Source organism: Falco peregrinus, chromosome 1 (genome assembly GCF_023634155.1).
Source record: "Falco peregrinus isolate bFalPer1 chromosome 1, bFalPer1.pri, whole genome shotgun sequence".
NCBI classification, from domain to species: Eukaryota; Metazoa; Chordata; class Aves; order Falconiformes; family Falconidae; genus Falco; species Falco peregrinus.
In genome coordinates this window covers 129,634,551-129,657,640 of record NC_073721.1, presented here as the reverse complement: position 1 = coordinate 129,657,640, position 23,090 = coordinate 129,634,551, and the positions used below count along the sequence as shown (strand labels likewise).

General features: G+C 42.4%; 1 protein-coding gene across 6 annotated transcripts in view; it reads left to right on the top strand.

Annotated features, from left to right (window-relative positions):
* ARIH1 (ariadne RBR E3 ubiquitin protein ligase 1) overlaps window positions 1-23,090 on the top strand; it is a 61,340-nt gene that overhangs the window by 35,430 nt on the left and 2,820 nt on the right. The window contains exons 4-14 of one of the 6 annotated variants that reach the window (XM_055818697.1): window positions 3,420-3,512; window positions 3,919-3,974; window positions 8,015-8,081; window positions 9,282-9,388; window positions 9,889-9,931; window positions 11,108-11,179; window positions 13,624-13,806; window positions 19,365-19,495; window positions 19,595-19,652; window positions 20,948-21,208; window positions 22,091-22,203. In XM_055818697.1, the coding sequence (XP_055674672.1) occupies window positions 3,420-3,512; window positions 3,919-3,974; window positions 8,015-8,081; window positions 9,282-9,388; window positions 9,889-9,931; window positions 11,108-11,179; window positions 13,624-13,806; window positions 19,365-19,495; window positions 19,595-19,652; window positions 20,948-21,208; window positions 22,091-22,203 (1,184 nt within the window). Of the gene's footprint in view, window positions 1-3,419; window positions 3,513-3,918; window positions 3,975-8,014; window positions 8,082-9,281; window positions 9,389-9,888; window positions 9,932-11,107; window positions 11,180-13,620; window positions 13,807-19,364; window positions 19,496-19,594; window positions 19,653-20,947; window positions 21,209-22,090; window positions 22,204-23,090 lie in introns of those variants that run through there. The other 5 variants (XM_055818689.1, XM_055818701.1, XM_055818705.1 and 2 more) reach the window with 5 other exon arrangements.

Here is a 23,090-nt window from a genome sequence, read left to right as displayed (position 1 = left end):
CCAGTAACCACAAGACTTTGTGCATCTCCTTTTAAGCCTTGTGTGTGCTGACTTCCTTTTTAGAGAACAGGTGTTAAGAATTGTTACTTGCATTGTATAAAGAGGTGCTTTGAAAAACAAAGACAAGCTTGAGAAATTTGTTTGACCCTCTTAACTTATGCTGAAATCCTGTTGATTAATAATGGCAGACTTTCCACATAGGTAGTAAGGAAATAATTTTGATTTTAGGCTATGCAGCATTTTTATGAAAACAGCAGGACTTGGGGGTAGAAATGGGAGGACACATCTTCGGCATCTTAACATCCATCTCTAGAATAGGTCCTCTTGGAAACTTCTAATTTTAGTTTTCATGTTCCTGATATATTATTCTCCCCTTTTTAATGTAGTGGCTGTGCTAGGTGGGAACAATATGCCTTTCCTCTGGCTAGGGGTATGTGTTCTGCCTGGGAGGCAGTTTTTCTAGCTACTGGAAAGAACTGCACAAAGCACACTAACTTCTTGGTTTTGTGGTTCAAATACCACATAAAAAATAGTAGCAGCTCAGTTATTAGAAGAGCAGTTTCTTGGCTGATGGAGCAGGTAGATGTTGCAGGTGAGCAGGAGTGTCTTGGTGTTGAGTAAGTCAAGAGGCAACCTCTGTTTCTTTGCCATATGTAAAAGATGGAGCACGTAGGAAAACTAGTATTTATTATTCTGTAAAAGACTGTAGTGTTTCTGTCTAAGGTGTCCGTAAGCCATCTGGTTTGAAATATATTTTGAAGCAGTTTTGGTCAATGTGAATTACAAATTCAAGGATAAGCTATGTTCAATACCTAGCCAGAAATCTCAGCTTTTAAATCCTGTGCAATGGTCAGCTTCCCCTGTCCTGAACACCCCAAAGCCATATTTTTGAGAGCCCCTTTCAGCCTGTGTAAAGCTGGGAGTTTTGAGTTATGCCTGTTAAGAAATTTTACCATGACTTTGTCTATTGGTGCTGTCATCATCGTTACTGAAGTAAAGAAAGCCTGTGTGAGGCTGTCATGGTAAACACCTTGGAGCAGCTGATCCCTTCTTCGATCAGTTTGATGCTACCAGAAGAGCAAGCAGGGACAGGTATCGAATGGCAGCATGCTGCTGCTAGCATTTGGCTTTGTAAGGAAGGTAGGTGATGAGTATATAGACAGGGTGAAAGTAGAGCCACCCCCTGTGATAACATGCTGTTTCAGAAGTTGCTGTTACCCGATGCACTTAATGGTTTTATGTCAGCCTTTTTGCTTGCTCCCTTGACATCTGCTGTCTGCTTAGCCAAAAATAATTGGGAACTCCCTCAAAGTAAAGAAATTAGTTGAAAGATACTCTGAATTCTTTCCAGCCTGGGAGGAAGTGGTGGCTCCCTTCTATGTGGGCATTTAGCAAACCTTTTCGCTGCCTGCAGTAACTGAAACAAGTCTTAAACGAAGATGTGTGCTTACCTATGTTCTGTAGCGCTTCCTTGCGTGTGTTTGCTGCAGGAGTGTTTAGGTTGATTAAGGGATGATCCCCCTTGTCTGTGCTTGCTTCCCATCACATGTGGTGAAGCCATCATTCTGGGAAAAGTCAGTACTGTCTTCGGGATGGTTGTATGCTGTTGGTGTCCCAAAAGTTACAGATGTTGGGGCTTTTCTACCACAACCCTGCATCTCCAGGGGGTGTCACTTGGTCACAGCAGCATCTGTGGAGCATCAGATACCTTGTTAGCTGGCTCAGTAATGGTTCAGAAATTTGAAGGTTTTTCTTTTTTTCAGTCTTGGAGTTGGTGTACCTGGCACCTCTGTAGCTGTTGGCCTCTTCTCTCCTTGAACCATGGGCTGACACTATTTATTTTTTTGTTTCAAAGAAAGCAAAGGTTTGGGTGGGTATCTCTGTTTTTACTGGGCATGAAGTCAGATGCTCAGCTCGCTTCTCTCCTTGCTGACTGGTCGGGTCAGATTTAACTGCCTTGTTGCTTCTGGTAAGTGCTCTCTGGCAGGCTGTAGGCATGGCAGGCAGAGTCGAATCTGCTGGCTGCAGCCTCACAGCATGTTTCCAAGCCTCGGGTTCAAACCTGTGTGTTCAGTGATGGCAGGAGTGCCAGATGAGTGTGAATCACAAAATTATGAGGCTGTGGGAAGAAGGTGCTAACAAGCTCCTTCCCTGCGCAATCCAAGTGCTGTAGCATTGAAAGATGAGTGTAACCAACATAACGTATCGGTGTTGGATGAACAAAATGGGCAATGTGGTGGCTATAATCTTGAGTCTGTAATGGTCAAGGAGGCAGTTTAGGGAGAAGGTCACTTTCTTAAAATGGACTCTCTTTTTCTTAATTACCAGCATCCTGCTGCTGTTCTGGCTGCTCTGCAGAGGGTACAGGTTTCTTTCACTTGTGGAGTTTCATACAAGTTGATGATGTCTCAAGGTGGAGCTCTTGTTTTATCGTACTGTCTGAGAATAAGATGGTTTGGAAAGCTAAGCCATCAAATACTAACCTGCATAGTGGTATGACTGAAGTGTTTCAAATACAGTCTGTCCTTGCTCCTGGCGCTGGATATAAAGTACCTTCAAGATGACCTGAGAAAAGTAACTTTATTTCAGTCTTTCCTTAGCAGTGTTTGCTCTCCACTGCTTGTGTAATCATTTAATCCCAGATGATATCCTGACATACTCTGTGCAGATGGTAACATACACAGGTGAAGTTGTCCTTCTTGCTGTCTGCAACAGCTAATCATTATTTGAATTTTGTTTCGTGATTTTTACCTGCCAATTAGAATCTTTAGTGTCTTCATCTGATGAGCATCTGGATTGCAGGGGGAAGTTTATCAAGCAAGTTGGCAAACTTTATGCATGCGCATTAAAAGCGTCACACCATTCTATTTCTGTTGTTTAGTGCTCACCAGTTAGGCAGACTGCTCGCTGATCACTTAGTTTCCTACACAAGAGGGAACTAAATTAGTGGCTGTGCATAGCTGGTGTGCATATTCTGGGACTTCTGGGCAGCACCCACATGTGATATCAAGCCAAGTGGAAAAAAAAATAGGAAAAAAGACGACTCCATATAATCTTGTAACTGTGACCTGTGTGGCAATGGTGCATGTATTTTACTCATTTGCAAGAGTAAAACAGAGGAGAGCCATACTATGCTCTGTATATACCCCTAAAACAAGGACCAATTTAAATAGGCAAGCAGGATGGAAACGTCAGCCACACCTTTCCTTGCTGCTAGGGTTGGGGATTAAAGTCTGGCTTTGAAAGCATGACTGCAGCTGCATTGGCAATGTTCTGTAGTGGTGGTGATGCAAAATAAAGAGTGTCTCAAGTTTGGTGTGAGGGATGAGATGTGATAAACTGCACAGCATCAAGAAGGGCAAAATGATTTGAGTGTATCCACATGATAAAATGATCCAATGTCTTTTTTGTCCTTGCAGTACTTTACTGGCCTAGAGTGTGGACACAAGTTTTGTATGCAGTGCTGGAGTGAATATTTAACTACCAAAATAATGGAGGAAGGCATGGGACAGGTAAAATGTCAACTCTGCTACCTCATGACTGACTTCTGGAAATGTTGTGTATTGGAGAGGAAGGGGAAAGAGAGGGGAGAATTCTTCCCCACTAAAGTTTAAAAAAGAAGAACCAGCAAACAACCAAACCCCAGAAGAACAACAAAAAAAACCCCAAGCCCTAAAGCTTTGGGAGCTGCAGTCTGCTGTGGGTGAAGCTGGAGGGAACTACATGGCACTTGTGCAGGTGTCTTTGCTCTGGGTGGGAGGAATTGTGCTGTGCACAGTAGCACATCTGGGACTTGATGATAGAGCCAATGTACTATTTTTGCTGTGGATTGTAGGTGAGTCTGTTGCCTTGGAATTCTTTGTGATGCAAAACCAGGATAAACACTGTTCTTTTCACAACCTTTTTGGTTTTTTTCAGACCATTTCATGCCCTGCTCATGGCTGTGATATCTTAGTCGATGACAATACAGTTATGTGAGTATGACTATTTGCTGCTGCTTGGTTTTCCTCTCTTTTTCTGTTGTTACTTATTTGTTATTCGAATGTACTGGCTTATATAAAAAAAAACTGCACAGAGGCTATAAGGCAGCAGAGATGTTGGTCTTGAACTGTCTGTTTTGATACTAGCATGTCTCAGCTTCCTGTTTAGCTTTGGAAAACCTATGCCACAGTACTTGAAGGAAAGACTCCTTGACCAGTTTGGTCAGCATGACAGCAGAATAAAAGCTAGGCAGTCTTTCCAAACCCTGTTTAACTGCTTTGTGTATTTTGTTTCCTTTGATTTACGCAGGAATTTAGGACTTCCTACCTAGGTCAACCCACTGGTTCACCAAGTCCTATAGCTATAGTTAATACGTGAGTCAGAGGAAGTCCTCTGTACAGTGTGATGGAGGGTGTGTTGTATGCCCTCTGATAGAAAGCAGTTGACCCTCAAACATAAGATTTGATTAAGCTGGTATGTCAGCCTGTGTCACTTTGTTTATTAAGTTGTCCAGTTGTAGGATGACTGCTCGTACATGGTGGAGCGATGAGTTTCCTTCTCTTTTGTATTGGGCAATGTTACTGCATGAGTAATGTCCTTCATAATTCTGAACCTTGATTAACTCCATTTTAATTCTTCATGCTAAAAAGTGTCTGAATAGGAGTTTTTATTCTGTTACCTTCCTTCCTTCCTGAAGTCTGACTCACTCATTGATACCAATTTGCTGGTTTTTGTATCGATTGCTTTGACTAGCGATTTCCCATATCCTTCTGCATTAGTGGCTCTATGTTAGTTATGGAGTGTAGGCTGGATAGAAGTGGAAGTAGCTGAAGCGTTTTCCTGCCCTGTTGAGGGGCGGTTTGTAGAGTTCAGTGGGTGGAAGCCTTGATTGAGTTTGTGTGGTTTCTTTTTTTTATTTTATTACTGGAATCTGAACTCAACTTGTGGTCTGCACTCTCAGCAGGAAATTTCATGAGTGTTTTCTTGATTGCAACAGTTTGAATAAGCTGCCTGTAAAGTAGACTAACTGAAATTGTTACGAGGTTGTGCAGTAGAAGTAGCAAGGAAAGGATGGAAGGAAAGCAGCACTGGCTTCTGTTGCTATTGCTTGATATTAGTAGTAGGTCTGACTATCGTTACATTTCACTTCATGACTTTTATAGCACAGAAAACCATGACACTGGGGTGAATCTGTGCAGCTTCTGACTTGTATGATGTGCTGTGGGATTGATTCCCTTGCCTAGAAATGGCAGAGATACCTGGGTCTTGTGATAGTAAAATGACATCCAGGTGGTAAAGAAAAGAAGTCCCCTTTGTCTAAGTAAAACTATAAATGTTTTGTGGAGGTAAATATCCACCTTTCCCATATCTTGCAGGGGATACCTTGAATGTCTAGGGGAGGGAGGTGCATTTTTTTGCAGAAGCCTAATGCTTTCCTTTAAAAGCAAAGATGGAAAACTCTAGCAATCTTACTAAATGGCATGAATAAAAATGTTAAGTAATCCCAACTGGAATCTGTACCTCCTCCCATGTCCTTAATTATTCTCTTTTTAGGTAGTTTCCTTTTTACAAAGTCTCTAACTCTAGATTTCCAAGCTATAGGAACCTGAGACTAATGTGCAATGTATAGAGGCATCAGTTTATCAGAAAATCAAAGTAGATAAAGACGGGCAGTTATTAACTTTCTCCCTTCTCAGTACTTACCCTCAGCAAGCCAGTACATCTTCAAGTTGAATTATCTCCCTACAAGTCCAAACGTAGCAATTCAGATGACTTCCCTGGATTTGTGAGTTTTTAGCTAGCTTATTGTCTATTTTCTTTGTTACTGTTGAGCTTAAATAAGAAGGTTGAAGAGAGGGTCCCTTTCAGTTCTTTCAAGACCTTTCAACTGGCTGAAGGTAATCTGTTTCTATCCCTTGTTCAGCCTCGCTAATGCTGCTGGTAATTGCTTTAACCTACATGCAAAGTTGTTGATTTCATTAATATGCAAGGCAGGCTGCCTTTATTACTGCCATGTCTAATGGCTGCTGCTCATGGGTGGAAGCAGTCTGGTAGTAACCTCTGAAAATCAACCCACTTGGTAGGAATGGATGGATTTTGGGTTCCTGTGTTGAAGTCATGGAGTCCTGCCTCAATTTTTTTTTTTTTTTTTTTAAATCTTCCTTTGCATATTGCAAATACCACTGCTGCTGTACCATGTCAGAATGTAGTAAGGTCTTGAAGTAATTCCTATGGGAAGGTGTTTGACCTCTCACATAATATACTCCACTGACTGGGGTCTTTGAGGAGATTCATTGTCAAAATGGAAAAAAAGTATAAAACTTAGTCTCATTGAGGATTGCTGCCATCTTTGGATGAATTTTTGAGATTGCTGTTCTGAACTGAGCTGCCAGAAGAGATCAGTGGTTAAGGTTTTTTTGCAAGCAGTTTGTTTTTTCCAACCTGGCTTCTTCAGCAAGGTGGTTTTTTATAGCTTCCAGAGGAGCGTACCCTGAAAATGGGGTATGGGCACTGGGAGTGAGTTTAATCTCTTAATTTGTCTAGTTTTGTTTATTGTTTGTTTGAAAGGTTTTCACAGCAGAGTTCTTGAAGTTCTTGACCTGAGTGTTGCTGTGAAAGTGGTGTTGAACCCAGAGCAGGCGAGGTTCCTAACATGGAGTGATCATAGGCAGTTTGAAGAGCAAAATCAGTGGTGTACTCTACGTGTTTTGGTTCGCTATAATCATTTGAATTCCAGTTCCGCTTAAATACCTATAATATAATATATGTCACTTTAAAAATTTATTTTGTCTAGAAGCCTAGGTATGGAGTAAGAAAGTGAAATGTATAATTCATGTCATAACTTCAAATTGTGTTTTCATTCTTCAGTAAGTTTCACTCCAAAATTGCAGGCTTGCCATGGACATGGGCCTGATGAGATGCTTTGTCAGCTGATTTGTTTTATTTTAGCACTGGGAATTTGGCTGCCATGTGCTATGTTTATGTAATAACCAGCACGTTGTTTGGTGAGGAGCTCCCCAGACTGCCAAGGGCTAAGATTTATGCAACATTGCATCGTCACATGCGCTGCTGTTAATGAATGTGGCATGATAACATCCAGGAGTACACTTGATTTTGGCTGCACCCTGAAATGGGTAATCTGTTAGTTTCAATACTTATGTGATGTGGCCTGTGTAAAGCTGTATTCCACAGTATGATTTAAAACAAATACCCCAAACTGTGTGTTAGTCCAGCTTTATATATATATATACACACACACACACACATATATATATATGCAGAAGACACTTTAGTCGTAACTGAAAGACAATATAAGTGCTCAGCAATACATAATTGAATTATTTTGAATGTGTCTAGGCTGGACAGTCTGCACATGTCAGCTGGGTCTGTGTGTTTAGGAGAAAAGTGGTCACCATGCCTTTAAAGGATTCCTATCTGTCTAGTTTTCTTCTGCTCTCCTGCTTCTCAGCTGACTGACTTAATTTAAAGTTAATGTTGTGTAAACCTCTGTGGTGTTGATTTTAAATCAACTTTGTTTTTTATGGTAAATAGATTAAAACAACATTAACTTTTAAACTGAAGCTGTAGCATTCCACTGAAACCCAGGTAATGTTAGGCCTACCAAAGTTATTAACTGCACAACAATTGTTCTGGAGCTTTTTAAAGGGATTTGCCACAGAGTGTGCTTGTTTAATGTAGATGTACTAATGAAGTAATTCAGTTTCTTGGGCACTTCAGGAAAGTGTTTTTAAGTAAAAACTCCCACACCAAGAGGTTCAGTTCTTTTGAACTGCATGAGCTTTCTGTGTGATTCTTAAGCTGGTATTAGAAGTTAAATATGATATTTGTAGTTTCCATAATATAATAAATGATCTAAAACACAGAGAACAGGTAAGTACAGAAAAGTACATATAAGTATAGGAAGAGGAATCAAAGCCATCTGTCTGTCCTAACTTACTAGCTACGTATGGGGAAAAAGAGTTTACTACCACAGTAACTTTTCTTGTTTTTTCTGTTTCTTCCCTTTTCACAGGCGTCTGATAACAGATTCCAAGGTTAAATTAAAGTACCAGCATTTAATAACCAATAGTTTTGTAGAGGTGAGTTTTTTATTTGAAATTTTTAGTGGCTTCTAAATTGTGTCTCACATATGTACCAAACCGGAGAATTGAAGCTGGTTTGTAACTGTATAGCAGTTTTTGTTGCATAGTCTCTAACAGGGTGTGACTACAAGGTAGAGGCTTTACAGGGGTTATTTTATAGCACTTTTAGTTACAGATATAGCTGTAGAAAAATACTAAAAAAAAATCTGCAGGACAAAAGATCTAGAGATACAGCAAGCAGCTGTAGATAAAGAGAATGCAAGTGCTGTTCAATATATAGCTTCTGAGGAGCTCTTAATATTTATAGTTCTTGAAATGTTACCTGAGATACCTTAGACTTGGAAACATTGTTGTAAACACTAGCACGTCTTTAACATTTGGCATTTGAAGCAAAGCTGCAAATTTGCTGTTAGCGAAATATTAGTAGCTTTGCAACCTCAAAATCAAAATAAACTTGGAAAAAGGTGCTTTTTAAGATAGTTTCTGTCCCCAGCCCAATTTCCCTGTTGTATGTGTTCGGATTTACTGTAGAGCCTAGTATGTAAGCTGTTACTGGGATCAAGCTTTCACTCCTTGTTTGAAGTGATGTGTGCAGTGCTTTGGAGGGTGTTTTTTGTGTTGTGTGTTTTTTGGTTTTGTTTGTTTTTTTTTAATACAACAGTGGAGCTAAGCACGCTGCAGACTGAAAGACTAACAAAAGCCATGCAGATTCATATCTGGCTGCAGTACAGCAAGAACAGGTGATGAGATGGTGTTCAAGCGTTGTTAGAAAGCAGTGCTTGTAAAAAGCTAGTGCGCATGGTTTGAGCAGTTTCAGAAAGGCTGTTGCAGCAGTGAAACAGATGGGAGTTGCAAAAAACCTGACATGCTTTTTTTCAATGGAAAGCCTCATAGCTTCATGTTCTTCAAGTATTTTCTCTGGATGAGCTATGAGGTCAGCAAAAGTCTTTATGCTCCTCATCTTTCATAAGGGGCCATTTGATGCTGAAGAGTTGACTTGTATTCCTGCTTGCTTTCAGTAGAAAGTGAATGCTTGGATTGAAGAGAAAGCACTCTTATTGCAGAGGACTGGTAGGACAGGAAGGAGTGTGACTGAAGGTCATGGTTGAAAGGATGAAAAAGGGATGAAAGGCAGGTAGTGTCCTTGTGCAGCATCCTTTCTCCATTATGGTGTTTTTTTTTTGCTTTATTTCATAGTGTAATCGACTGTTAAAATGGTGTCCCGCCCCAGATTGCCACCATGTTGTTAAAGTCCAATATCCTGATGCTAAACCTGTTCGCTGCAAATGTGGACGTCAGTTTTGGTAAGAAAATCAAGTAAAAGACTTACAGAATACGTATTAATACACTTTCAAGGTAGTAAGTCTTTATATTCAGTTGTGGTTTAGATGGTGGGAGAAGCATGGGGTGGGCTACAAATGGTGAGCCAGGATTAGGTCCAGCTGGGTTGCAGAGCCCATCACTGTGTGGTTGTTGTTCTGTGTCTTGGGCTTCCTTTGACCTACAGGCAGATCCAGCTTTTGCTGAGAGGTGGCCTTCAGCTGAGTGGTTTCAGATTGAGTAAGGTCCTTGATTTCAGGCACTATAGAATCAAAATGTGTTGAGATGCATACTGCTCTGAAATAGCTGTTGAGGGATTTGAGGGTTGGGGAGGGGAAGTTGACATGTATAGTGTTTCCTTAGGACTAGCTTTGGTCTTTCAGCAGAACAGTCCAGAAAGACAACTTCCACGGTGTTAACCTACTTAAATAAAATTACAGTCATCTGTCCTATTTGCTTATTTTCCCCTTGCTTTCACTTACAGCTTTAATTGTGGTGAAAACTGGCATGATCCTGTTAAATGCAAGGTGAGCATGTCAAAGTTCTTTTCTAAATGCATAACTGTTTCCAGTTTAAAGTGAATTTATGTGCAAGATGTAGAAAGCACAAGCTTTGCAGCTGTTCACATCAAGAAGCATAGTCGTTCACCTGCTTAGACCATAGCTTGAGAAGAATCAGTGAAATCATACTGGATGCCTTTACTGCCATACTAGATGCCTCAGAGTTGGACCTTGTGAAGGAACAGTGCCTCAGCCAGATGGGGAAACATCTGCAGGAGGTGGCTGTTACAGCCGTGACCCTCTGAAGAAGAACGAAGGTGCTTCAGGAGGGAATGCTTCACTTGACAACAAGCATTCCTGTACTAGGCATTTCTGTAGGTGTTCAGTGGCTCCAGCAGGCTTGTGATTTGTTTTGTTGAAGAAATTAATCCAGTCCTAGGACCTGCTGTCATGCTGTGAACTCTAGAACTCTTCATGGAGCTGTTGAAAGCTGTAATCAAGCCTGGGATCGTGTGGCTTTGCAGAGCTCACGGACAGCCATGTTTCATGCCTTGGGGACAGAGCAGTCTGTGTTCCTAGTGACAAATGCAAGAAAAAACTTTCCTGGGGAGAGGAGAGGAAGATGTTACTGAAGGTTTAGCTAATCTTTCCAGGCTAGATGTGGTCAGCTTATTATCGTAACAGGTGCAAGCAGCCTTTTTGTTTTTGTAACTTGCATTCATTTGATAAACTCAGTAAGGTTTTAAAAAAAACAACCCAACACACCCCACACCACGCTCCCTCCAACACCACAAAAACCCCACACCCAAACGAAAAAGAAGCACAAGGTGAGCATTGCAAGCCTCAGGAGAAACTTGGCTAGATGTAAATCTAGGCATCACAGAGGCTCTGACTGCAGTTCTGGCAGATCACTGTGTACAGTGTCATTATTTCAGAGTCTCATGCAAAGTTTGTGTTGATTGAACCTAAGGACTGCAAACTTGTTGCTGAAGTGTTTGGGCTGAGTGACGTTCTTGCTGGATCAGGACAGTGCTGCAGGAAATGTCTGCAACTAAATTAGTTGCTGTGTGTGGCTGCTTTCCAGCACCAGCCCCCCCATATTCCCATGTGGTTGTGTGTACCTTACCTTAATGTAAGCAGCTGTCTTGGGAACATTTACAGTTCCCCTATTTAAATAAAACTATTTCTTCATTTTTCTAACAGTGGTTAAAGAAATGGATTAAGAAGTGTGATGATGACAGTGAAACTTCTAATTGGATTGCAGCTAACACAAAGGTGAGGGTTTTTCTCATATTTTATGTAGACTTACCATATGAAAAGAACAGACAACCTAATTCTTCTGTACTAGGATTATTTTTTTGTTGTTGCATGTCACTATTTAAGAGCAAGCCTTAAAATCCACAGTACACTGAAGTACTCTTGTTTGAAGAGCAAGTAGGTGTTACTGCCTCAAGTCAGGTGAAGTTCTTCAGGTTAAGTGGAGTTTGCTCTTCTAAGAAAGAGTTAATTGGAGACTCAAAGGAAGCTCAAGTTTTAAGTCTTTGGACTCCTGTCTGGCAGTGGTGGCTTCCCTAAAGCAAATCTGTGCCTCACTCCAAGGGTGTGAAACATGTTAGCACCACCTGTGGCTTGATTTGGCTGTGATAATTTTCATCTGCCTTTAAATCCCCTGGGTTGGCCTCTTGAGGAGTTGTTCATTTCCGCTGGGCAAGATTCCAGATAGAGACTGGCAGAACAGCTGTTAAGATTTTATTATGTAAAAGTCTTCATTCTAGCTAGCCCAACTTTGCCTGAAACTTCAGCATTTGTTTGGTTTTGGGACGATTTAAAACAAAGGTGGTGGTGGTGGTGGGGAAAGCAGCAGATGCCATAGAGGGGGCAGTGGTAGGAGCAGGCCTGGGTCTCATGACTGCTGAGCCAGGAGGGTGGAAGAAGGTGGGGAGGGTGTGAGGAAACGGCTGCTTTGTTTTCTTAGCTCTGTTGTGTAACTGGTTAATGGTATTGTTTGCAGCAGCGGCTGCTTCTTTCTGGGGCTGGCTGCGTGTTTTTCATTGAACTGGAATGTTGCATTATGGTGAAAGCAGAAACACCCTTCAGGCTGAAACACGCAGTTAAAATCAGGCTGAAATTGTGCAGCCTCGGCTACTTCTTTGTGTTTTGTGGGCTGAGACTTGTGTGGTCCCTGCTTGGAGGCTGAACAATGCTCAATAAAGTGAACTTGGCTTTTTCTGAGGTGGGTGTTCAGAGACACATTGTGGCTCAAGAACTGAACCCGATTTGTTCAACGTTTGCTTGGTCTTTGGGTATTGCTTGTGTTAAACCTGAAGAAGAGTAAGTGAATAACTTGGAAAGGGCTGAGTGTAACACATGCAAAGCACTTTCTAGCCTTGGGTATGAAACACTTGAGATGTCAGAATAGTCACAGCCCTATTTTGCCTGTGACAGAGCCCTTGGGAGCCAGATGAGGAGCTGCTACTGCCCCTCAGGAGTATGGTCTTGGTCATGGCCTTAGATCTCCCCATCTCCTACCTACTCCTACCTTGGCATGTGCTGCTGAAGACCAGGATCTAAGCTCTCCTTGTTGGGTTTTGTTAGGTTCAATTGTTAAGCTTTCTCTTACTGGATTCTGTGTCCCTTAAAAAGGCTGAAATAGTGTACATCTGTGTCATGTAGACCAAACATGAATAATGTGTCATTAACGCTGGCTACTGGCAATAGGAAGCTACTTATCTCCCTGTCTGAAAAAGAGACAACAGTTTCTGCAGCTTGCTTGCCAAAAGACTTTAGCATAGAATTATTGTCAAGATGGTCTTCCTTTTTGTTTTTTAACCAGAATCTAGACTGTCAGATAGGAGACATGCTAGTGGTTGGACTAGTTTATAAAGCATAGCTTAAACTGTCAGAAACAGTATTGAATGGCCAGAGTAAGAAGATTCTTGTGTGTGTCTAGACACCCATCCAGAGGACAGTGAAGAGGGGAAATGAGTATGGCCAAGCTGTGCTGGCACCAGCCCAGCTTATCTGTTAGTCTTGTGTCAGCAGCAGAAGAGCTGTTGTCCTTAACATCACTGTCTGAGCTACTTCCTCTGGTACCATACAAGACACTTCTACAGCAAGAAAGTACTTTGGAGCCCAGGCTGTCCCGCAGCAACAGGACAAAAAATAACATCAGAGTAATCACAGCAGACATCTGAGCAAGCCAACTGTCCTGGAGTCTTATGGTATCCATATCAATTGAATTAACTGAAGAACAATATCACAATTCTTCTCTCTCCGAACTGATGCTGGATTCAATTGAGGGGAAAGTTGGCAGGAAACATAACCCACCCCTCATAATGATCTCTGCCTTCTTGTGGGCAGCAAGATGTGGAAGGCAGTAATCTCACAGTGCCGTAATCATGAAGCATGAGCATGCTGGCTGCTGGAACGTGTGCAGTCAGAGCTTTGCAGCTTCCGGAGAACCGGATCAGCCCAGAGCCGTGGGGCTGCCAGCCACCACCTCTTCTTTCCTGAATTGCCTGCTCTGGCCCTTGGCCACAGGCACAGAGAAACCCAAGTGCCCGTCTGACTGACACAGTCCTGTTGTTGTTCAGAGAGGAACCAAGTAAAATCCTTTCCTGCCGTAGCATGAGGCTGTAGCGATACGCTGGGATAGGAATGGCACAGGTTGGAGTGCACATATGTCTGTCCTTACTCTGTCTCTGTACTATTTCTAGCAGGAAAACAGGGCAGTCGTGTTTGGCGAGGGATGTCTTGTGCCTTCACAGCTGTTTGCTTCAGTGACTGCAAGTCAGAGCCCAAATTCTGTGTTGAATTTCTTCATTTTGAAGAACCTAGAAGGGAATCGGATCAGGTACCATCAGATGCAAAAATCCCCTTTTTCAGTGGGAAAAACTCTGCAGGTAATTCAGTTGCTACTGTGGTCTCCATTGCCGTTTCTAGCTTTTGAAAAGTGCTTTCTTGAGCCCTCCAAGCATGATGCTGAGTTGCAGTTGTGTCCCATGTGGTCTCCATTCAGGGAGGAAAACTTCCCAACTTGCCAAGATGAAGCTATAAGAGAAAAATACCAGTCCTCCTGAAATACGGGCTTGAAATCTGGGCAGTTCTGTGCAACAGGAATGAGATAAGTTTCTTCCAGCTTGCCCTGGGAGACAGAATAGGAAAAGAAAATTAGGCAATTGCTGTACGAGAGAATAGAAAAGTGAAACAGAGCTGAATTGGTTTCTGTTCGCAAACTGATGTGATGCTTTTTTTTTTAATGAATTATGTAGAATGGTCTGAATGAAAAATGAGAAGACTTGAGTAGTGAATTCTGTGGTTGCTATATAACTTCTTAATTTATTTTACATTCATTCATTTGCAGTTAGATCTGCATTAAATTGTTCTGCTTATACAAAAGATACAGCCGTTGCAGATGACTGCTGGAGTAGATGGCCTCTTGCTTAAAATAAGCTACTTTTCATGTATGAGTTCAGCTTAACTAAATTAATTTAGATTTGAGATAAGCCAATACAAGTTCTTTATCAAGCCTTTAATTCTCAGCCGTCTGGCAGAAAAGGGTTGAATAGTCCAAGGTTTTGTACGTTTCTTTTTCAGCTTGTTGTACAAACTTGCTTCTCAAGTAGTTCCTTTCTTGAACTAAGGCAGGTTTCAGGTATCTGGTTTGTGTGGCTTTGGTTGTAAAAAACCCACATAGATCCATTGCTTCTATTAAGTGGACATTCAAAGGAGTAAGAAATACAGAAAACTTGGATTTCTGCAATTATTTTAGGCTCTTAAGGTGTATCAAGACTGTTTGAAAGAAGCCTAAAAGGAGGATGGGAAACCTCTTTCAGACCTGAGTTTCAGTGATGTTAATCTTTCTGCATCTTGGGATGCTAACGGAAGAAGAACAAAGATGCTAATAGTGCAGGTCTTCACCCAAAGCACTGTTTAGGGGTTTTTTTTGGCTGGTTTTTTTTGTTGTTTTGTTTGTTTCATTTTGGTGTGTTTTGGGGTGTTTTTTTTTTTTTTTTAAGTTAAACTGGTGTTAATGAAAGTTGTTCATCTGATACTAAAAATGCCCCTTCCTTACTGCTTTTAGCTTCTGGTGTGTTACCATCTTATTATCTTTTGGGCTAGACAGGGCTTGAATGTCTGATGTATAAAGCCAGTAGATTTTCTTCCTCCTAAAAAGCCATTGTCATTCTTCTCCTCTTAAGTGAGATAAAATGGCACAAACCCAGTTCTGCTCCTTTTCAGGTCACTTTTTAACGTCTGAACATTTGCTCCCTTTGTACGTTCTGGAAGTCCTACATTTGTTCTAATGTGTGGAAATTCTGGCAGCCCGCTAGATCCTCCCCGGGTACTAGCATCAAACTTTGCTCTTTCTTTTCTCACTAGCGCAGTTTCGTGCCAGAGTTGTGAACAGCATCTTTCCTAAGATGTCAGAGTGCCATCTTTTCCTCTCAGATGAACAAGTGTTTAAAATATCCTGCTTTACTCAATAACTATAGGTGTTGTCATGGTGCATTATTTTGTGCTAACCATGGTTAAGTTCAGCATTTTTTGACTTTGTTGAAATGCATTAAAAAATCCCCGTGGTGTTTGAGGATTCTTTTTTTTTTTTAATCACATGGGTTGTAGGTGAGGACCTCACTGTGAATGTAGTTGGGAGGCTGTTGTACACCAGTTGCCTCCAGGAATTCTGGAGAGTACTAATCTTTCACCCACCCTGAAATATGAAATATGTTTCCATTTAGCTTCCCATTCATATAACAGCAGCAGAGGTTTATGGTGTTCTATGTACATGCAACCTTTTAGGACAAAATAGGGATTGTTCTCCTTTGCCAGGTTGCCTAGGCTTTTGTTTTGAAGTACAGCATTTAAGCACAACACCAAATTGTTCAGAGTGGAACAGTGTTAACAAGGTCACTTCTGCATTGTGGCATGACAGATAACGTGCAGAATAATCTACTGGTTTAGTAATTTGATTTGCTGGCTATTATGTTGTTGCATAGCTGTAATTCTCAATAAGATCTTCCCTGTCCTCTTTAATCTATAAATCTCGCCCACTCATTGCGTTGGTGGCTTGAGTAGTTGCTGCTTTTTTTCTTTCTGCTGGTATTCAGCATTTCTTTAGTATGTTCTTACGACTTTTCCTTAATTTTTAATAATATTCACCTTCTACACTAATATGTAACTTCATGGATCTGTGCAGCTTACTATATAATCTGTCTTTTGTGCTTTGCTTTTATAGGTATATAAGGCTTGAAAAGGATGGCATTCCCTGTAATAAAAGGGCTGTAATTAGGGCCTTTTTGTTCCAGTTTGCATCACAGGGCCAGAAGCCCTAAGTATTGTGTGGTATTGAGACACTTAAGAGCTTGGTCTCCTCCTCAAAGACAGGAGAGCAGAGTTTCAGTGCTTCTAATTGAGCCTGGTTGCAGATGAGGATGGCCCCACATCCTTGTGGTGTGGACATGCTCCACTGTGCCTCTCCAGCTTGACAGGTCATCTGGAAACTGTTTCTCTCTTTCAGTTGTGGGATTTTCTTAAGCAGGAGTGATTGCTGCAGCTGTTTGGATTAGCATTGTCTTCCACTGTGGCATGCAGGTGTCAGCGTCTCCACAGATGAGATGTTTGGAAGAAATTGCACAGCTCTGTGACCACCATCTTCTCTTGAAAAAACATTCATTGCTGTGTGCCCCAGGGTCAGCGTTTGAGTGACAGGGAGCTGTGTCATGATGTGACAGGGGTGCAGTGCCACTCTTTGTACATATTAGCAAAGTGCACCCTGGCTGATGGGCAAATAGATCTGGGATCTTCACAGTTGTGAAGGATATTGATGGGGTAAACCTGAATTTGGGTCCTGATGTGTTGGTGCAGGATTGCAATAGGATGGAGGGCTGCCTGGAAAAGGAAAATAGATACTGTGCTGGGTATGGTGCTGAAAGGAGAGATGTGGGTTTTTCTTTTTTTTTTTTACTCTGAAGTTCATAGAACTGCATTGATTGACTAATTGGGAAAAAGCTTACCTGGCTGAGTATCCATCCTATGGACAGCCCAAGAGGACATCTTGATGCTGTTTCCCCGCAGAGGGACAGCAAGGGAGCTACCATGCTTCATTTACTCTGTCTGTAGGACAAACACAGGTGATGTGGAGGAAAGGAGATGTGAAAAAATCTCCTTAGGGGCTTGCTTGCTGGTTGAGCCCATCTGAGTAATAACCAGCCCCCAAAAACTTGAACCAAAACAAAAAAAGCAGCCAGCTAGCCTGCAGTGTACTAACAGAGCACAAGGATGGGATGAGAGGTGTGACTGGAAAGACACACTCATCTAACTACTGGAGTAGTTCCCCAAATCGGGGGAGTCTTTCTATTTACATGACAAACCTGGTCTTCTGGCTAGAAACAGAGCTTTGTCCTTTTACTCAGGCGAAGCCCTGGTTGTGACCTGTTGATGGGATAGGAATGCTGTCCCTCTTGGCTGAACAGGAGGTCAGTGCTCTCCAAACAAGTGCTGTAATAGCTTCTCCTTTCAAAGGAATGGCTCAGGAAAACCTTGCTGGTTGTGTGGGATGTTGCCTGTTTCTGCCCAGTCCTTAACCCTTCCCCTTCAGGATCAGGCAGTAGGACCAAAGCAGCACTTCCAAGAGGAAGAAATAATGGCAGCACTCAAGCGGGGTGCCCTGCCATTGCTCGGGAGATCAGAATCATGAAATGATTTAGGTTGGAAAGGAATGTCATCTTGTTTGGCGCCCCGGCTCAAAGCAAGGATAACCACAAAGTAAGGGCAAGCTGCTGTAATAAGCCTTATTTTTCATCAGTGCTCAGGTCTGCAAAGTTGCAATCACCAGGAAGCAAAACTAGCTGAAAGTACTCTCTTATATTGGCCAAGAGAAGTTGCAGTCCCTTATGATTTCCCCCTTGCCTCTCTTCCTTTGTAACCTGCTTTACTTTACTGCAGACCTCCCTCCCTGCAGTGGGAAGGGCCATGTCTGACATCTGGAGACCACACTGGTCCTTTGCACCTCCTGAGCTATCTTCAGAGTACTTCTTGGTGTACAAATTCTCTTGTCTCTTACAATACAAATAGGCAAACTCGTGTGAAAGTGGAGTAGTAGTTGGGGCACTTGGAGTGGGCATACAAGAATGTGTTGGATTGTGTCCTATATAAAAGTAGCAGTTATAGACTGATTGAACATGTTGGGTTCTTCCTTTATTGAGAATTTATCTGAATGCCAGAGTAGGAAGTGGTGGTTCTGGTTAGCCAACAGTAAAGAGGTGCTTGTAACTGGGGAGGGGTTTTTACTGCTCCTGACCCAAAAGCTGCAGTGAATTTTATGTGAGTGTGGATTACTTGTTTGGATATCTTTGTTACTGCCTTGTAGATAAATCTGGCTTCTGCAAAATGTTCGTAAATGCTGCTGTGGTTGTGTAATAAGCTGGACCAAGGAACTCATCCCAGCTAAAATGTGTTTGGGTTTATTTTGGGGGTTTTGTTCCTCTGTACTTGCTGGTTGATTTTAACCTGCTGTGTTCCTTGGCCGAACTCTTGTGCAGCCGCCTTGTGTCCTGGCACAAGAGAAGTGCCACAGGGACAGGAGCAAGTGGCAGAAGAGAGTTGGGCTGGCTTCCTTTGCTTGTAGAGGCAGCTTAGTATATTCTTGCAGCCTCGGCTTTGTGTACTCATTGTCATACAACAGAAATAAATCTTTTATACTCTACATGAGTTGAATATCGTTTTAGGAAGATGTCATATGCTGCTGATGTATGAGAATGATATTAGTGTTATAAAAAACCAGCCTATTCCCCAAAGATTTCCCTGTGCAGTGCTGCTCTGATATCCTTGTATTTGTCAAAGGCCTCACACCTGAAAGGGAAGCCCCATGTGGGCTTTTGTGAGGTGTCACATGAAGGGGAAAAAAGGGATCTGATGGGAAATGTGGAAATGCCCCAGGAGGAGAAGTGTCTTTTTAGTTGACAGAAACTTCTTTGAAGCACGCTAGATTCTTGCTGCATGTTTTCAGATACTTTTTGGATGACATTTTACAATTGCAGGTGTCTTGGTTTGATAACAGCATGATATCAGCTTACTGTTAGGCTTTTTCAGTTTGAGTGCTGCAGTGGACCAAACACTTGATGGTGGGGAAAGCCAGATGCCTTCCCCATGGATGTTACAGACCATCACTACTGCTGTGATTTTGGAGGAGGTCATGAAATTACCTAGCCAGTGTACCACTATAATAGCAGCATAGATAAAAATGTGTTACTCCTTAGGGTTTTTTGCTGTCTAGCTGCTTGGAGTTCGGGAATATTTTAAGGCCTGACTCCAAAATGGATCTCGATGATCAAAGGGAAGTAGTAAATCATGCATTTCACTTGACGTGCTACCTCTTACTGCCATGGGAGCCCTTCTGACTTCATAAGACTGGATTCTGTTCTTTCACTGCTAACGGTGCTCTCTGTCCTGTGAACAGGAATGCCCAAAATGCCATGTCACCATTGAGAAGGACGGGGGCTGCAACCACATGGTCTGTCGGAACCAGAACTGCAAAGCAGAGTTCTGCTGGGTGTGTCTGGGCCCTTGGGAGCCACACGGATCTGCCTGGTGAGTTCAGGAGCGTGCCTTCCTGGAAGATGAGGAAGCTGTGATGCAAACGGTATTGATTTGGACTGAAATCTGTGGAATCTTGTGTCCCTGTTACAGGTACAACTGTAATCGCTACAATGAGGATGATGCAAAGGCAGCAAGGGATGCACAGGAGGTGAGTCCATAACCTTTGGTGATAAGTGAGATCACCAGCCCTGTGGCATGCTTTCTGTAAACCTATAAACTGGCTCTGAAGAATTGGATTCATGCCCAAATCCAGGAAAAAGACAGTGAAGTTCCCCTGCAACTCTGGACTCTTGCTTCCTGCTAGGGAAGAAAAAAACTCACCTGTTCAAAGCCACCTTAACCCAATTTAAAGAACATGTTAACTCAGTTATCTGTCACGCTGCCTTGCCTGTTTTATAGCAGCTCTTAACATGGAGTCATCATAGTGCCATGGGTCTGAGATGACAGTCCTCACATCCTTCATAAAATGCTCTTTACTGCAAAGCTCTTAATGTGAATCCTGAGGTGTTTAAACACAGCAGATGTTTTGAATATAAATAGACTGCTGTCATTCCAATAACTACATTCAGAGGCTTGACATAGAAGAAATAGTGGGTGAAGTTGCAGCTACATTAAACTGTTCAGTGAATATGGATAGAGCCAAACCCCTTTTTAGTGGGGAGGGATTGCATGTTGTGTGCCACAGCTTACAGAAATCCATTTTCTGCATCTCTGTCAAAGTACTGTTATAGCCAAGAACCAAAGTATTTCCTGCAGCTCCTCCTCCTGCAGATAAGGATGACTTTGGCTGATAGTGTACATCCACAGCGTAGAAGTTAGCCATGCTCATGCTGTTGTCTTTTTTTTTTCCCTAGCTGATCTGTCAGTGAGAAGTAAATAAGATTGATGGCTATGCATTGAGTATCTTGGTTCTCTTGTACTACTTAGCACATGGCGTCTTTGCTCTGCTCTATAATCAATATGGCCTAGGCAACCTAAGGGTGCCCTCTTAATACAAGCACAATAATTGTTTAATTGGAATTCCTTATTAGCCAAAATAATAGAAAAGAAAATCTGCTTCTCACTGTCTGTTATGACACTGGAAGCATTTAAGTCTTGTAGCTTGAACTGTGAGGCTGAAATTCAAAACTGATTAGGCTTTAGCAATGTGATTCTATTTACTTTCAGGGCTGGGAGTGAGGATGTCACAGCAGTGCTAGGAAGTCCCCTGCATGAGGGTGAGCTGCTATGGGTCTGGCTTCATCTCCACACTATGTCAGGGTTAATAGTGCCACACAAAGCAGCACCATCTAAGTCTGGCCAGCGTGAGGGGAAAGGAAATGCCTTTGGAAAGGAAGCTTGTTCTCAGGGTTAGGAAGAGCCTTGTGAGGGGTTTACTTCTCTTGCAGCCATTACTTTGTTTTAACTATTTGTTTTCTTTTTCCCTAATGGGAATTAACACAGAGATCCAGAGCAGCCCTGCAGAGGTACCTGTTCTACTGCAACCGCTATATGAACCACATGCAGAGCCTGCGCTTTGAGCACAAGCTGTATGCTCAGGTGAAGCAGAAAATGGAGGAGATGCAGCAGCACAACATGTCATGGATCGAGGTGCAGTTCCTGAAGAAAGCAGTCGACGTCCTCTGCCAGTGTCGTGCCACACTCATGTACACTTACGTCTTTGCCTTCTACCTCAAAAAGAATAATCAGTCCATTATCTTTGAGGTAGGAGAAAAAAACATGGTTGTCAGGAGTTCAGGTTATAAAGCTAAGCGAAATAGAGATTTAATGCTTGGAGAAACTCTTGTCCCCAGCTTTACCAAAGTGAGTCTGGCTTAATATTCTGTTGGACAAAAGTCAGTGGCCCTGCTGGGCATCATATAGCATCGTCTGCTCGAGGAGAAAGTAGAGTACAAGATGCTGCCACCTGAAACAAGAGAGTGAGGTTCTGTCCTGAACTGGCAAAGAAGGCCTTAAAGCTTAAATCTGGCATTTTGACTTTCCCTGGTGTTGGCTTTTTCCAAGGGCACTACCATTACAGTTGCCCTTTCACGGTCTAAAGGTGGAGGCCTAATCTGCTTCAGAAGTGAAGCTGTATTGACTCTTTATAGTTTAGAATAGTCCTTTGTTGGTCTTTGTGCAGAACCTAAGCAGGATGCTTCTGCACTGTGTGCTCAGCAAGGGGTGCACAGAATGACTGAGCAATAGCAAAAGCTGTGCTCCGATGCTGCTGTGTGTGTACCGGGGTCAACACAGACTTTGCCAATGCTGATAAAAATAAATAGAGAAGGGACAGAACAGGAGATTAATAGCCTTGTACTGCACTATACCATTAGGAAGGAAAAGGGTTTTTTTAGGTTTGCCAGGATGTTGCAGATCAAGGAAGACAGAAGACTTGTTGGTAGATATGCAAATTCTCTCCTGATCAAATGAAGAAATTTCAGCTTTTTCAGTCTCGATGCTCAGAGCAGGTTACTAGAGTGTTATACAGTGCATGTATAATCCTGCTTTTTATTTCAGGACTGATTTCAGTTGGATTGAGTTAAAAAATCTCTTTCTTTCCTCCCCCCCACCCCCAAAATACTCTTTTTCTTTTTGTCTTTGCAGAATAACCAAGCAGACTTAGAGAATGCCACAGAGGTGCTTTCTGGGTACCTTGAGCGAGATATATCCCAAGATTCGCTGCAAGACATAAAGCAGAAAGTACAGGACAAGTACAGGTTTGTTTTTTAATAATTCTCTATCTCACAGCTGCCTGAGTACCTGTATTGCTATCCTGTGACAGGTGGTGGCATGTGTACTTGCCAAGGTATGGTTTTTCACCAGTCATGTCCCTGGGAAGCTGTTTGCTGTTGGCCTTCTGCTATGCATTATGATCATCAGTTGGTCCCTGGGCATCTGAGAACAGAGCAGCAGTGTCCCACAGCAGCTCCTGAAATCACCAGTGGTGAAGCCCTTGTGCGGATGCTGGCTGTGTGGTTTTGTGCCTCTGCCGGGACCAGCCCTTGGGGAAGGTGACAGCCTGCAGGGAGAGGCTCCCAGCTGTGCCTTGCATCTGTTCTGCTGAGCAGTAGCTAGAAGATTCAGTCCCATAATGGAAAAATCTTGTGACTAAAAGCAATGGCTTTTCATACACCTGCTGTTCAGCAGAGAAGGAGCATGTGGGAATGGCCAGGCCCGAGATGGGACCTGCATAGTGAGGGCCAAGGAACAAGGAGTAACTTTGTTGTTCCAAGCTGACACCGTTGGCCTAGGATGCATTGCTGTAAAAGAGCAATTGGGTGTTTTTATTTTTCTGTTGGGCCCTTTTGTGCAAAAAGTGGGTGTAGAAAGGCTGTCTTTAAAGAAGAGGGAGAGAGCAACCTGCCCAGCTAGAGAGGAGAGCAGAAGAACCAGGGTCCAGGTGACACAAATGCTAATGGTTTTCACAGTCCCAGGGGAATCACTTCTGCACAGTGGAAAAATACAAAGCTGTAGATGCAGATGAGTCACAGGATTATGGCTTGCATTTTTGAGGCATTTTGCCAAAGTCACTGAATTTGTTATGCCTAGCTTAGGGGAAAAGAAAAAAAGCCAAAGTAGGGTGAGCTGTATTGACTAAGGGACT